This window comes from Staurois parvus, unplaced genomic scaffold, assembly GCF_062004578.1.
Source record: "Staurois parvus isolate SC_StPar_1 unplaced genomic scaffold, SC_StPar_1.0 ptg000135l, whole genome shotgun sequence".
NCBI lineage: Eukaryota > Metazoa > Chordata > Amphibia > Anura > Ranidae > Staurois > Staurois parvus.
This window is the reverse complement of record NW_028317931.1, coordinates 4,677,094-4,691,857: the sequence shown is the minus strand read 5'-3', so window position 1 is coordinate 4,691,857 and position 14,764 is coordinate 4,677,094. Positions and strand designations below refer to the sequence as shown.

Below are 14,764 nucleotides of genomic sequence, written 5' to 3'. Positions count from 1 at the left end.
ATTTTTTAAATGAGATTAAAGATATTGAAGTTTCATCTCAGACTTTTTTAGTCACAGCGGATGTCACATCCTTATACAGCAACATTGCACATGAAGATGGGTTGGATGCTGCAAAATATTTTTTAGACACTATAAGCACTTTATCTCCCCTACATATTGAGTATATTTTAACATTACTGCAGTTTGCAATGCAGAACAACTATTTCTGGTTTGACCACAAATATTTTTTGCAAACCAAAGGAGTAGCAATGGGGGCAAAGTTTGCCCCCAGTCTAGCAAATCTTTTTATGGCGTATTGGGAGGAGTTTTTAATTTACGCAAGAGAATGGCCGGAGCTATTATTCTACAAAAGATTTATAGATGACGTGTTCTTATTATGGAATGGGAAAGAGGAATCTCTACATAACTTTTTTAAAACATTAAATGACAATACATGCAATATTGAATTCAGCTATGTATTTAGTAACACAGAGATAAACTTTTTGGATTTGACATTATCAAATGACAATGGGATGATTACTACCAAATCCTTTTTTAAAAAAACGGACAGGAATAGTTTCATCCCGTTAGACAGTTGCCATCATCCCGTATGGTTAGCTAATATCCCCAAAGGTCAATTCACTAGAATACGTAGGAATTGTACCAAATTAGATATGTATCACACACAGGCTGAAACCTTAAAAATGAAATTTGTGGAAAAAGGTTATTCCCAACAAAATATGGATGACACCATACAACAAGTGGCTAATCTAAATAGAAATACACTGTTGGAGGAAAAAAGCATAACCAATAGGTCTTTGTCTTGTCCGTTTTTAACCACATATTCTACACAGCATAGAGCCATTAAACACATTATAAATAAAAACTGGAATGTGTTGATGGCGGACCCTATTCTTTCTAAAATTCTTCCAGTAAAACCTGAAGTTATTTACAAGAAAGCCACTTCATTAAGACATCGATTAGCACCAAACGTCATTGATCCTCCAGAGAAGATTACTTTTGCACCAAATATAAAAGGTTTCTTTCCGTGTAATAAGTGCGTTATTTGTAAGATTAATAACGTAAGGAGACAGAAACTATTTACCTTCTCTTCATGCACTACAGGAAGATCATATAAAATAGACAATTGTATAACCTGCTACAGTAAGAACGTAGTATATCTCCTTGAATGCTCTTGCAAACTCCAGTATGTGGGGCGTACTACCAGACGTCTACGTGATAGACTGAGAGAACATATCAGTAATATTAAAAAGGGATATAAAGATCATTCATTGTCTTATCACTTCAAATGTAAACATAATAATGATCCATCAACCCTGAAATTTGTTGGGATAGATACTGTACAACCCCATTGGAGGGGGATAAACAAAATACGGAAAGTCTCTCAGCTCGAAACGCGCTGGATATATGAACTCCAAACGCTGCAGCCCAAAGGTCACAATATAGATATAGATCTTAACTGTTTCATCAATAACAGTTAAAACTATATATTCAGAAAATAGGATAAGATGCTGTTGGCTCAATACATCTATGTCCCCTTTTAGTAAACCTTTGGACCATCTATTTAAATCCATTTGTATTGATTGATAGATACTGTATTTTATATACTATTTTATAATTTATAATCTATATTTTAGTAAGGACTTATGGTAGTCCTTTATTTTAATTGCACTACATTGGGTATGTTTGACTCATATTAAAATTGTATTTTAATGTATAATATATTTTGGCATATAGTTTATATGCTAGTGCCACACACAATAGACCATTTTTGATTCGGAATCTATCTCTGGCTAATTGGAAATATAATTACCCTATCACCATAAAGTAAAATGTGTACTAATCGGCTTGGTGGTCAGTAATATTGATTGGAAGGTTTTGAAGGATAAAAGCATAATGCTTGAAAATGATAACCAGCCGAGTACACTTATTAGTATGCAAAACTAATGAAAAATGGCGCTGGTATGAAGATCCGATCGTTCGTGGTCAGACTTCAGGATGATGGCGCCTTTCCAAAGCGCATGCGCCTAGCATATAAATGAACGTCGCACGGCCCGGCGTTCAGTGGCACATCCCCCCAGACGACGTGCGTGTGCACGAAACGCGTAGGAGGAGCCAAGAACGCCGTGACGTCATACCGCCGGAGCATCGTGGCGCTCCGGCGGTCATTTTTAATACTGGACGGTTAGTCCATTTTGTTTACCTTATACCGTGTACACGGGTTGCTGAATTTTAAATAAATCCTTATATGACCTACTACACTATGGATGCGTTTTGTTCTGACTCCCTTGGGGAGTACCCATTCTAGCCACTCATCTCTCTGTGGGGTACGAATCGTATGCTGATCCTAAGGAGAAGTACGCAGGTCATCTAAACCAGGGAATATACAGGAACATCTAGGAGGTCTGGAAGGTGTTTTGTCGTAATACCACAGCATGTCCAGTTGATGATCCTAAAGGGGAATCTATAATAAACGCTCATTTATCTGTGCGTTCTGGTGAGTGTGCACCCCTTCAGCACTATTCTGCACAAACGCCTGACCATCAGGAGGATATATAGGAGAAGAGAGCACTAAAGTCACCCATTTTATGAACTTTCTACTGTTTAGTCATTTATTACAGATTTCTTGATTTATGCATACATGTTATAGTCATTAGCGCTGCATCTTGTGATATATATTGTTTTGAGGGTGTTTGGTACCTTATGTTCAGCTGCTATATAGATGCGCTCGTATTTATTCTTTTTGATTTATAGTTATGACATGACTCTGATTTCCCCTAGATGTTAACCCCTTCCCAGCCAAAGGGTTAACTGTATGCCTAACAATGCTTGGTGTGTTTACTGTTTGCTGATTTTACTAAGGTATGTGCCAGTTTTTATTCCTTGTTTTGCAGTGTCTGAACTATTCGGTGCTTACAGAATTAAACTGGAAGGCCAGAACTTATCATATTGACCTAATATAACATGGACATACTGGAAGCCATTAGTATATCCTATTAGTATGCAAGGTTTCTGGACACAGACCTTAACAGCAGACATTCTCAGGTTGTAAATGTGGGGGTATGGCTGTACCAGACAGCTACGAGATAAAGCCTGAACGTGGTACCAATTTGCATGATTAATTGAGGCTCCATGTCTCAGATTTAACAGGACAAGGACGGGCAGTGAATGCGCATACCCTTGCCCAGGAGAGCTGGATCACGTATCAGATACATGATGTGCTTTGCTGCCGTACTTCTAAGTGATACGGTCTCCAAGTGATTAAAGTCACCACGACTTTAAGTCGTATAGATTTTATTGGCTTTCATTATAATACATAGGCTGCGACTTGTCATGGGACTTTGTGTCCAAAGTGTCATGACAAGTTGCAGAACTGGGAATGGAGCCTAAATGGTCATACACTGTAACCTTTCTCTTGTTCAGCCCTGTGGAATGAACAAAAGAGAACTATTGATTCTCCTATCCATGTTAAACAGTTTGGATAGGGAATCTGCTCTATTGGCTATTTTATTTTGACAGGGGCATCCGCAGCTTTTGAGAATACCCAAATAGTAACTGCATCTGATTCTTGCATCCTACTATCAAAGGATGTCAGCTGACCAAATTTGTTGACTGTATGGCCAGCTTAAAGTGTATGTCAAGCTAGAAACTTTTTTTTCCAGTGAGTAAGAACTAGAACTTATTTTGGGCTTTTACTACTATCCAGGGCAAAGACTAGACATATGCATTTATTTTGCTACGATTAGTTTTTCAAACAAAAATTTCATTTTTGGAGATTCAGATGTACTCAGAGACTTCGAATGGACATAGTAACGAATGTCAACGAATCCGAAAAAAAAAAGTTAGAATGAAATTTACAAATGCATTCGTTTCATTTGGATCAAATGATGAGATAGTAGTTCGGGCCTTTGGGGAATTAAATTTGAATTTATTTGAGAATTTGGATTACAAATGGATCACAATTTTGTTCTAATCGTTAATTCAGATGCACATGACGGCAGTCGATATTGTCTAAATAGCCCATGCTATTTCTCTTGGTGGGCTTGGCTAGCGGCCAAAAATATCGAATCCTTCCCATTCTAATCTTTCCGATTTGATAATATAATAAATATATAGCAATCCTCTGGAAAAACTGAAAAATTTGAATTGTAATCCACTCGGACCACCAATAATGCCAAAGAAACAAAACGAATTCCGAAAACTAATCAGTCCAACATAACCAATATGAGTGCTTATGACCAAAGTGAAATAAAAGACGTCTGTGACAAGTGACACTCAATTGCAGAGTTTAAAAATTCTCTTCTAAAGAAAAATCTCTTCCTTAACAAAGGGCATGAAATAAAGTGACTCAGTAAAGTGCTCAGAAAAAAGTGCTCCATGCCCTCTCTACTGAGCTGGCACTCACTGGATGGGAGGGACCCCCTGCTTACAGCGTAAGAGTCATACAAGCTCTAAAGGATGGCGTATCTCTTTACTCCACTCTCCTATGGACTCCACTCTCCTTCAGACTCATTTCTCCACTTCCAAATGTAGCACAACCCCCATAGGAGTTGTTGAGTTTTGGGTCTCCCTTCAGTCCTATACAGCCCGGCAACACACATCTTCTTCCATCACACTTCTACACAAAGACAGTAACCAGTCCTTAAGCTTGTTTTTATGAAGGGGTAATAAACTTGGATGGGGTTGAGGGATGCATGGGATGCCCAAGGAACTGTGAACTGCAAGGACAAACTATGTACAAGTCTATGGACATGAAGCAAAATCTGTCTCTTCTTGGAAGAGCTCTCCAGCTCACCAGTGTACCTCCTCAGATCCCAGATGAATCCTCCTCTTCATCCAGCAGTACTAAGGGTATTCCCTGGGCAAGGGGATACAGAAGATGCCAGAGTTTAAAAAGTCCTGGCCGAGGAGCTACTTGAGTTCTCCACCTGACTGCCCTCTCCCCTTATCTGACCCAGGGGGTGTAAGGTTACTCACACTGTCCTTCCTGATAGCTATATGGGTTAGTGGCTGCCTTTAGGCCTTCTGCTTGGTTGGCTCCTTCGCTGCTGCCCAGGAAGTCCCCCTTAGTTAACGGTGGCACAGTGAAGGTCCATTCTTCTGCCTGTAGGTAGGCCCCTTCCACCAAACACAAATTAATTACTTCCTGCAGATCAGGCTCAATCATATCTGAGGGCTGTCCTGACTCCATGCCAAGCCTCCTGCTTGGGAATTGGTCAGGGTCTCTCAGGCATGCAGATTAGCCCCTCCTCACCCCCACCCACTGTCTTCTAGAAACTTCTCAAGTCTATAGAGCAGGTGAAGATATCAAGGAACTGATCTGCAGAGCTCTGGATCAAAGTGACCTGGCTGGCTCACACCCAGACCGACTCATACCCAGGCTGCTTCTCAGTCTCTGCCTAAAAAAAACCTGGCTAGCTCCCCTTGGTTAACTAGGGGGGGGGGGGGCGCTACACAAAATTGGCAGCATGTGATGGTGATAAGCAAAGGGTGAAATGGCTACCTCAAGCAACAGAGCATCAGAAGAGAAGAGGGAACCTTCATTGTGTAGTACTTCTTTTATTCACAATCACATAATACAAATTGCACTTACATAGAACATGTTAAAATCAGTTTCCATAAAAGCTAAGGAAAAACCACAGCCTGGATGCCTGAACTACAGTTCACATCCAACGTGACATCAGCAGAAACCAGAAGTCCCACCCAATGCGTTTTTCCCCTTCCCCTGGGAGTTCTTAGGAACAACTGTTTCTTTATTTCTTTTTTTCAGGAGCCTTAATGTTAAATAAATTTAGTAAATCCTTACCTGGCAAGCATCAACTTTTCCATCAAGGTACCCAGCACAGAGCATTCTGGGAGTTATGTCACCATCGTATATACAGGAACTATTGCACTTTTTAGTGCTGATTAAAGGCACCATAGCTTCCTTCAGGCTGCGGGGCATATGAGCTGAAGAAATACATGTTATAGGAGAATGTTAGCTAGGATAACAATCATGAGTAAACTTACATATAAAATGAAAACCATAAAGGCTTTTTTCAACATTGATTCATTTTGACATTGATATTTTATGTATTTTTAAAAATACTTTTCAATTCTTTAAAAAGCACTAAGAATGAATCTTCATAGATCATAGACATTGCAGTGAGCTTTCCACATTCAGGTTAAAGGTGGTAAACATATTTGGTGGCTACCAATGTAAAAGGTCCCGCCATCCTACTTATTTCATCCAGAACAGTACCAATTGCTCCTAAAAATGTTAAATATTCTAAAAAAAAGAAAAAACAAATCACATTTAGTTGATATTGTTTTAGGCAGCTAAATATGTTACTATAATGTCATATTATTTTTCTCCCCCCAATGCAGGGGAGTTCTTCCACTATACATATAGGATGCTCCCATCCTTCTGCACCCCAAAACTTGTTTTGGTGGGCCCACCAGACTGCTATAAGCTAAATATCAGTCCTCAACTTCTTGGCCGTAGTGCTAAACCAACAACAAATTTCCTCCTCTGGCAGTGGCTGCTGGTTCTTTAATGAATTGATTCTGAAGTAATCAAGGGTTTTTCTTCAAGTAAGATTAACTGTAAAAATGCTGAAAAATACATAGTCCTAACAGAAAAAACTAATGGGGTTTTAAAGGCATCATACCACAAAAATGAATACTCAAAGAATATAACAATTACAGCTTTATTGTTAAAATTCAAACCACAATTGTGGCAATGAAAGTTGAGCAAATAACACATTCATTTTAAAAAGCATATATTGCTTATAACAGACAAAAGCAATGTATAAGATTGCAAAATATGGCCTTTGATAGCATGAATGTCATAGTTGGTGTCAGGGACCCCAAGCTTTACCGCGGCGCGCGAGTCTGTGCATGCGCGGTATGCCGGGGCGCACTGGCGTGCGGGCACTAGGACCTGGGCGCCCGCAACGGCAGTCGCGCATGCGCACTCACGATTGCGGACGCGTGCCTGGCACCAATGAGAGTGCAGGGCGCCCTATTTAAACAGGCTCTGACTATGCTCAAATTGCCGTATGGTCTTTTCCTGTTATCCTGTGTTCCTGAGAGATTGCCTTGTTGCCGACCCTGCCTGACCCTGATCCGTTGACTGTCTCCTGCTCTGATCCCTGGCTTGTCTGACCATTCTCCTGTCTTATCCTGTACATTTGACCTCCTGTTGCTGAACCTGGCCTGTGACCCGTTTATCCTTCTGCCTGCCGCTTTGTACGGCTCTGCCTCCACCGTTACCGACCTGGCCTGCCTGACTTCGCTCACTCCACCTCTTCACATCAGGCTCTCACCTGCTAAATACCACCGGCAAGTGCCTCTACCACAGCTGGTTGCACCCAGGGGCCGCGACCTGGTTTCAGCCTGCTCCAAGTCCATCCCCACCATCAGGGTCTCTGGTGAACAAGCAGGTCGGAGCTTAGATTCCGCGCCCCGGGGAATCCCGGTCTGTGGAGCGCTAGAGGATACCGCCGGTCGGTCCCTAACAGCTGGCATAATCATTCCAAGTTGATACTTTATTTGTTTCTCTGACGCTTGTGGTCTGATTATGGTCCAAAAAGCCCCAAGCAGACAAGAGTCATTCTGGCATCAATAAAAAAGAAACCAATCCTTTGTCCAGTAATAGCAGTTCTCCCAGTCCTCTCGAGGAATATAGCCATGAACAAAATGCCTCAGTTCACAGGCCTTAAATAGTGGACTAAGCCGCCAAATTGCCGGCATTTCCGCCAAATGGCGCATGCGCGGCAACGTCATCGACGTACGTACATTACATCACGGCGCCCAACGTCAATGCATCGTACGTCATGAGGCCCGGCGTCGCACGGTCGCTGCCATCTTAAAGGAGCCCATTCAGGAAGACAGAGTGCTGGATGCAAATCTGCCACCATATATACAAAGCAAAAAAGGGATTAACAAAGCAAAATACAAAGGCTTTCAAGATCCAATGTCCATGCATATATCAAAATTGCAGTATTGTAGAGAGCATGCGTTCATGCTTCCAGACGCCCTCCACAGAGTCGGTTTTGATCGTTATCTAACTTTTACAATTTACTATTCAGATAACCACAAACATATAAATCACACATAAATATATATGAACAAGATCAGAATACATTAAAAAAATATAATGGTAAAGTACAGAAGTTTTGAAATGCATACAAAATTATACAAAAATACCAAATACACCAAATTTAAATATAATATAAATATAAAGATATATGATAGCTGGAAAAAAAAGAAAGAAGAAATTTAAATAATAATTCAGGGCAAAAATGGTTTTTTTTTTTTTTTTTTAATTCAAATATTTATTAAATTTTTATATTTATAATTAAACATAAAAAGAAAAAAGAGGCACATGCAAGAAGAACACACTACATTTCATCCACAATCTCATATAATATTCTTACTCTTATTCTCTTTCTATTACCTCCTTTTTCTTCTTTTCCCTTCCCTCTACCTTTATACCCTACCACATCCCACCCCCCTCCCACTTTGCATTTTTCTCTTACTTCCTTCTATATAAAATTAAGAATCTTCTCCTAACATTACTTCATATATATTCCTTTGGTGTACAAAATCTTCCCATTTCTCCCATCTCCTATTATATATCTCTATCTTATCTTCCTGGATATAGTATAGTTTCTCTATCCTACTAATCTGATTTACTCTCTCTACCCAATCCTTCTCTTTCGGAACCTCCAAGCTATGCCAGAACTTAGGTATCAAACCCTTCGCTGCATTTACAAAGTACCATATACCCGAATTTTTATATTTATTCACTGGTAAGTCTGTTTTATGTAATAGACACACTTGTGGGTCTAATCCAATCTTTATTCCTGAGATTTTCTCAATTAAGTTTACTGTTGTCTTCCAAAAATTTTGTATCTTTGGGCACTCCCACCAAATGTGAAACCATGTACCCATCTCTCCACATCCACGCCAACACTCTTGTGTTCTCTCTATACCCATTTTGTACTCCATAATTGGTGTGATGTGCCATCTTACTAAAATCTTATAATTTACCTCCACCTCTCTCATGCTAATATTCTCGTGTGTGAGTCTATATATCTTCCTCTGTTTATCTTCATCTATCTCCACTTCCAAATCTCTTTCCCATTTTACTATATAACTTGGTTTAAATTCCGTGGCTAATTCGGTGAGAATTTTATAAATTTTTGCCGTGCCCCGTTTTCCATCTCCTCGTGATTCCAACAACCTCTCAAACAAGTTCCACTCCCCTCTCCCTCTTATGGGTTTCGGAAGACCCTCAACAAAGTGATTTAATTGGTGATATTTCCACTCATCAATCTTAGTAAAAAGTTCCCTTCCACCTTTTTTTAAATCTTTCAATGTTTTCAACTTCTTTCCGTCCATAATATCCCTTAGTTGAATGTCTTCCTTTTTGATCCATTTTCCCATACTCCCCTCAATACCTGGTGGAAAATACTCCATATTCCTTAATGGCATTAATTGTGAATTAAAATCCCAGTGCATATACTTGTGTAAATTATCCCAAGCCTTCAAAACATTCAATGTGAACACACTCGTGGTTTTCTCTAAACCTCTATATTGTGCTGGTGCCCATATGTTTCTACTCAGGTCAACTCCGCTCAGATCATTCTCTATCTTCACCCATCTTTTCCCCCTTTTATTGTGTGTCCAATCATAAATTCTTGTTAAAATTACAGCATTATAGTATCTCTTAAAGTCCGGCACTCCCAGTCCCCCTCTCTCTTTTCGTCTACTTATCAAGTCATACGATAATCTAGATTTTTTATTTTTCCATATAAATTTTGTTATCATCTTTTTAATTTCTTTAAAAAATGCTTCTGGGAGTTTTATTGGGATCATTTGATATTTATACAAAACTTTGGGTACAATTATCATTTTTATCAGATTTATTCGTCCTAACCAGGAAGGGATTCCTCCTCCCAATTTCTTCAATTCCTCCTTAATCTCGTTTAAAAGGGAAATATAATTTAATTTATACAATTTTGAATATGAAGCAGTAAGATTAACTCCTAAATATTTTATCTCTCTATCTCTCCATGTAAAAGGGAATTCTTTTTTTATCTTTTCTTTCTCACTATTCGGTAGATTTATATTCAAGATCTCGGTTTTTGTCGGGTTGATTTTTAGATTTGATATTTCTCCATATTCTTTTAAGCTTTTTATTAAGTTCGGGAGTGTTACCCTAGGATTACCCACATAAAACAACAGATCGTCCGCAAAGGCTGCCACCTTATGTTCCGTTTCCCCTATTTGTATTCCCATTATATCTACGTTCTTCCTAATTGTTTCTAGTAGGGGTTCCAATGTTAACACATACAATAAAGGGGACAGTGGGCATCCCTGTCTAGTCCCATTTGACATCCTTATAGGTGTAGATTTTTCACCATTAACCAAAATAACCGCGGATGGCGTTTTATACAATTTTCCTATCCATTCCCTCATTCTACTACCTACTCCCATGGTTTCTAGGGTGTCCATCATAAAGCTCCAGTTTACTCTATCAAAAGCTTTTTCAGCATCGATCGAGAGAATCACTGCCGGGGTTTTCCCTTTCTTAGCTTTCTGGATCAATAACAGAGTTCTAATTCCGTTATCTCTACCTTCCCTCCCTGATACAAAGCCAACCTGATCTCCCTGGATCCATTCTGGCATTAAGTCTTTGATCCTATTTGCTAAAACCTTCGCATATAATTTTGTATCTACATTTAGGAGTGCAATTGGTCTATAACTTGAACATTGAGTAGGATCCTTCCCTTCCTTGTGTATGAGTGTTATATGGGCTTGTAGGGATTCCTGTCTAATCTCCATTTCTCCCCCCAAGGCATTCATATATTCCTTCAACTTTGGTATTAATACTTCACTATATTTTTTATAATACCTCACGGTGTATCCGTCTGGGCCAGGACTTTTCCCCACTTTAGTGTCTTTTAGTGCTATTTTTATTTCCTCCTGTGTGATTTCTAATTCCAGGGATTTCAATAGGTCTTCATCTATTTTTGGTAGTCCTGCATTTTTTAAATATGCCTTTCTTTTTTCTCTGTTCTCATTTTCCCTATTATTTACTAAGTTTTGAGACTTAATATTATACAGCTTGTTGTAATACTCCTTGAATATCTTCCCAATTTCTTTAGTAGAGTGAGCCATTTCTCCCTTGGGGTTTCTTATTTTTTCTATGTAATTTCTATTTTTCTTTTTTCTCAGGGCCTTCATTAAATATTTTCCTGGACGATCTCCCCATCTATACCTCTCCACTAGAACTTTATTGAGTACTCTCCTCCTCTCTTCTTCCATTAATATCTCCAGTTCTTTCTTCTTTCCTATTATCTTTTGTCTTATCTCACATGTTATTGTATTTTTATGGATTTGTTCTAGGTCAGTTATATCTTTTAAGAGCTCTGTCATTTTCTTACTCCTTTCCCTTTTTTTTTTTGCCCCTAACGCAATCAATATACCTCTAATATATACCTTATGGGACTCCCAGACAGTGGCCATTGACACGTCTCCTGTTTCGTTCTCTTGAAAATATCTTTCCATTTCCCGTCTGATCTGCTGGTCAGTCTCTTGATCTAATAGAAGGGCCTCGTTTAATCTCCATCCCACCCCCCTTGTCAGTTGTTTCCCCCATCTCAACTTCATTATAACTGGGGCATGGTCTGAGAGGGTCATTGTTTCTATTTCTACTTTAGCCACCCTTTCAATAAGTTGATGTTCTACCATTATATAGTCCAGTCTTGAATAAATCTCGTGTGCATTAGAGAAGAAAGTATAGTCTTTTTCCTTTCCATGCATTATCCTCCATATATCCACTAGTTGACCCTCATATATCTCCTTCTTCAAGATCCTCATAGACCTACCTCCCTCCCGTTGCACACGAGATGTTGTATCCATCTGTGGATCTAGGCATAAATTCAAGTCTCCCGCCACTATCAGCCTTCCTTTTTTAAAGTCCCTCAGTTTTCTTAATATCCCTTTCAGGTATACCTCTGGTCTCTTATTTGGGCAATAAATATTTGCTATTGTACACTCCATTTCCTGTAATCTACCTTTCAAAAATAAGAATCTCCCCTCAGGGTCTGTCTCTCTTTCCTCCACCTCCCACCTTACATTTTTAGCGAACCCAATTGCCACCCCTTTGGCTCTCTTAATTGGGGAGTCTGCATAGAACCATGTTGGATAATTTCTAGTATTTAATTTGATGTTTGACTTAATCTCAAGATGCGTCTCCTGTAAAAAAACTACTGAGGCTTCTCTATGTTGTAATTCCTTAAATAGCTTAAATCTCTTCCCAGGACTATTCAACCCTTTTACATTATATGTTATAAATTTTATATCTTCCATGATTCTTGAATACATCTCATCCCTATGCAAAGTATTTTTAAAACCTTCCCCCTATACCATCCTCCCACCCCCATTCCCCCCCCCCCTCCCACATCTAGTCCCCCTCCGTCTCCCCCCACCCCCATTGGGCCTATTTTTATTTCATCTAATCCTTTTGTGAGCCAAATGCCACATTTGGATCCTGACCCTGAGGTGGAACTCTAACCTTGTACGGTTCACCTACTCCCCATTTCCCCCGATGTTCCCCTATCTATTTATTCTCTATTTCTTCTTCTAACTTGCTGCCATTCCTCTTTTCCCTCAGCATATTTCTCTCCCTCTTCTTCTTCCTCCCAACCTGGAATCTCTATTCTTTGAATATTAAGTTTATCAAAAAAGTCTCTTAATTCCTCTGGAAATCTCAGATATGCAGTAACTCCGTTCTTCCATCCGATTAGACACATCGAGCTATTCCATCTATATTGTATATTTTGTTTTTTCATCTGTTCTATTAGTGGTCTCAATGATCTTTTTCTCAATAATGTCTCAGGTGTCAAGTCTGCAAAAATTTGCAAGTTTTTTCCTTCATATTCAATACTAGCTCTTCCTTTTATCTTCTTCCATACTTCTTCTCTCTCTCCATTTTTATTAAATTGTACCACTACATCTCTCGGTCTCTCTTCCATCCGATCTCGTTGGAACCTTCCTAACCTGTATATATTGTCCAATACAAATGTCTCAGTTCTAGGTCTACCCATGATGGATTTAAAAATTTTTTGTATTGTCTCTCTTAGATCTTCTTCTTGTGTAAGCTCCGGGATTCCCTTTATCCTGAGGTTATTTTTCCTGTACATGTTACCTTGTATCTCCAACTTATATCCCAACTTTTTCTGTTCTTGCCTAATCTCCATTATTTGATTTCTCAGTTCAGGAATAGCTTGAGCGTGTTTTTTAATTTTTTCTTCTGTTTCTTCTACTCTGGACAAAAGATGTCCCAAGTCTTTCCGAATTATTCCCATCTCTTGTTTAATTGATTTTTCCAAATTTCCAAACATTTCTGCCATCTCCTTTTTATTTGGGATTTGTAGTTCTCCTTCCTTTACTCTTAGCTCTATTCCTTCTATTATTTGTTGGCTATTATTATCCATTTCCCCAGGCGATCTGGTACTCTTATCCATGCTGTTTTCCATTATACTTTTTTCTGCTATCTCCTGAGTTCTTTCTGGGGTCACATTACCTTGAGACGTAAATTTTCTGATTGTTCCAGATTGGGAGTGTTTGGGACCACTCCCTTTGCTATTTTTACTCTTCATCTTTTCTATATATGTCCAAACCCTTTTCTTTAAGGCTTTAGGGTATATGCTATAATGGGTCTTTTTAGAGAGGTTCTAATTTCTTCGATTTCTTTGATATTTCCCCCTCTCTTTTTTTCTTTTTTCCCCCAGTCTATAATTACCTCTGCTGCTTTAATAAACTGTCCATAACACGGATTTAATATACAGTCCATCCACTCTCACTCACCCACATTCCAGCTGCCTTTCCAGGGAAGTTGTCCTTTAGGTTCTCTGTCCTCTGCTCTGGCTCTACTCCTCTTCCCCTCGATTGAAGGAGGGGGGGGGGGGGTCTCTCCGGGTCTCCTTTTTCCTCCTTCTACCTCTCTCACAGGTATCCGGAAGACAGGGTCTCCTTTCTCCCACGCTGATGTCTCTCTGACTCCACTGGAGAGCAGCCAAATCTCTCCTCTTCTCCTTTCACCGGGACGCTGAGCCGGTACCACGTGTCCTGTCAGTGAGGAAGCCGGCTTCTCCCCCTGTGTCGGAGAACCGGCCGGCCTCTCTATCTCCCAGAGCTCCCTTTCGGGAGATCACGTGACTGTCCCGCGTCACCTGGACTCCCAGCAGTCTCGGGCGGGAGGTATCGTCCGTCCCTCAGTCGTGGACTCCTGCAGCTCTGTCCTCGAAGTTCTCTTCGGGGGGCCCCTCTCGCCCGTGAGTTTTTGCCCGGGCACCTTCGCAGCTTTACTCGGGGAACATTTGGGGAGGGAGAGTGGCTATCCTGTGGAGAGCGTTCACATCGCGCTCTCACCTGCCGCCATAGTTAGGCTCCTCCTCCGCCCCAAAAATGGTTTAAAACGCAGTGAGTCATTCACACCCAGAGTCTGTGTCGCCACCAGGTTATGTATCGATCTCGCTTCTTTTTGAAGGATACGATGGTCCCAGTCACCACCTCTAGGGTGGTCTAAATGAACTCTTTCGAGGGCAAAGAACCTGACACATTGTGGGTTCTTAGAGTGGTACCAGGTACCATGTTTACCTATAGGTGATGAAATATTTCCCGTTTGGATGGCTGAAACATGATAATAAATTATTTTCCAAAATTGGCGTTTGGTTTTACCAATATAGAAGCTGCCACAACTGCATGT

The 14,764-nt window shown here is 40.0% G+C and overlaps 1 protein-coding gene across 1 annotated transcript in view; it reads right to left on the bottom strand.

Moving 5' to 3' along the window:
- TMPRSS5 (transmembrane serine protease 5) overlaps window positions 1-14,764 on the bottom strand; it is an 82,342-nt gene that overhangs the window by 19,703 nt on the left and 47,875 nt on the right. The window contains exon 11 of the mRNA XM_089673080.1: window positions 5,807-5,949. Coding sequence (XP_089529206.1) covers window positions 5,807-5,949 — 143 coding nt within the window. The remainder of the gene's footprint in view (window positions 1-5,806; window positions 5,950-14,764) is intronic.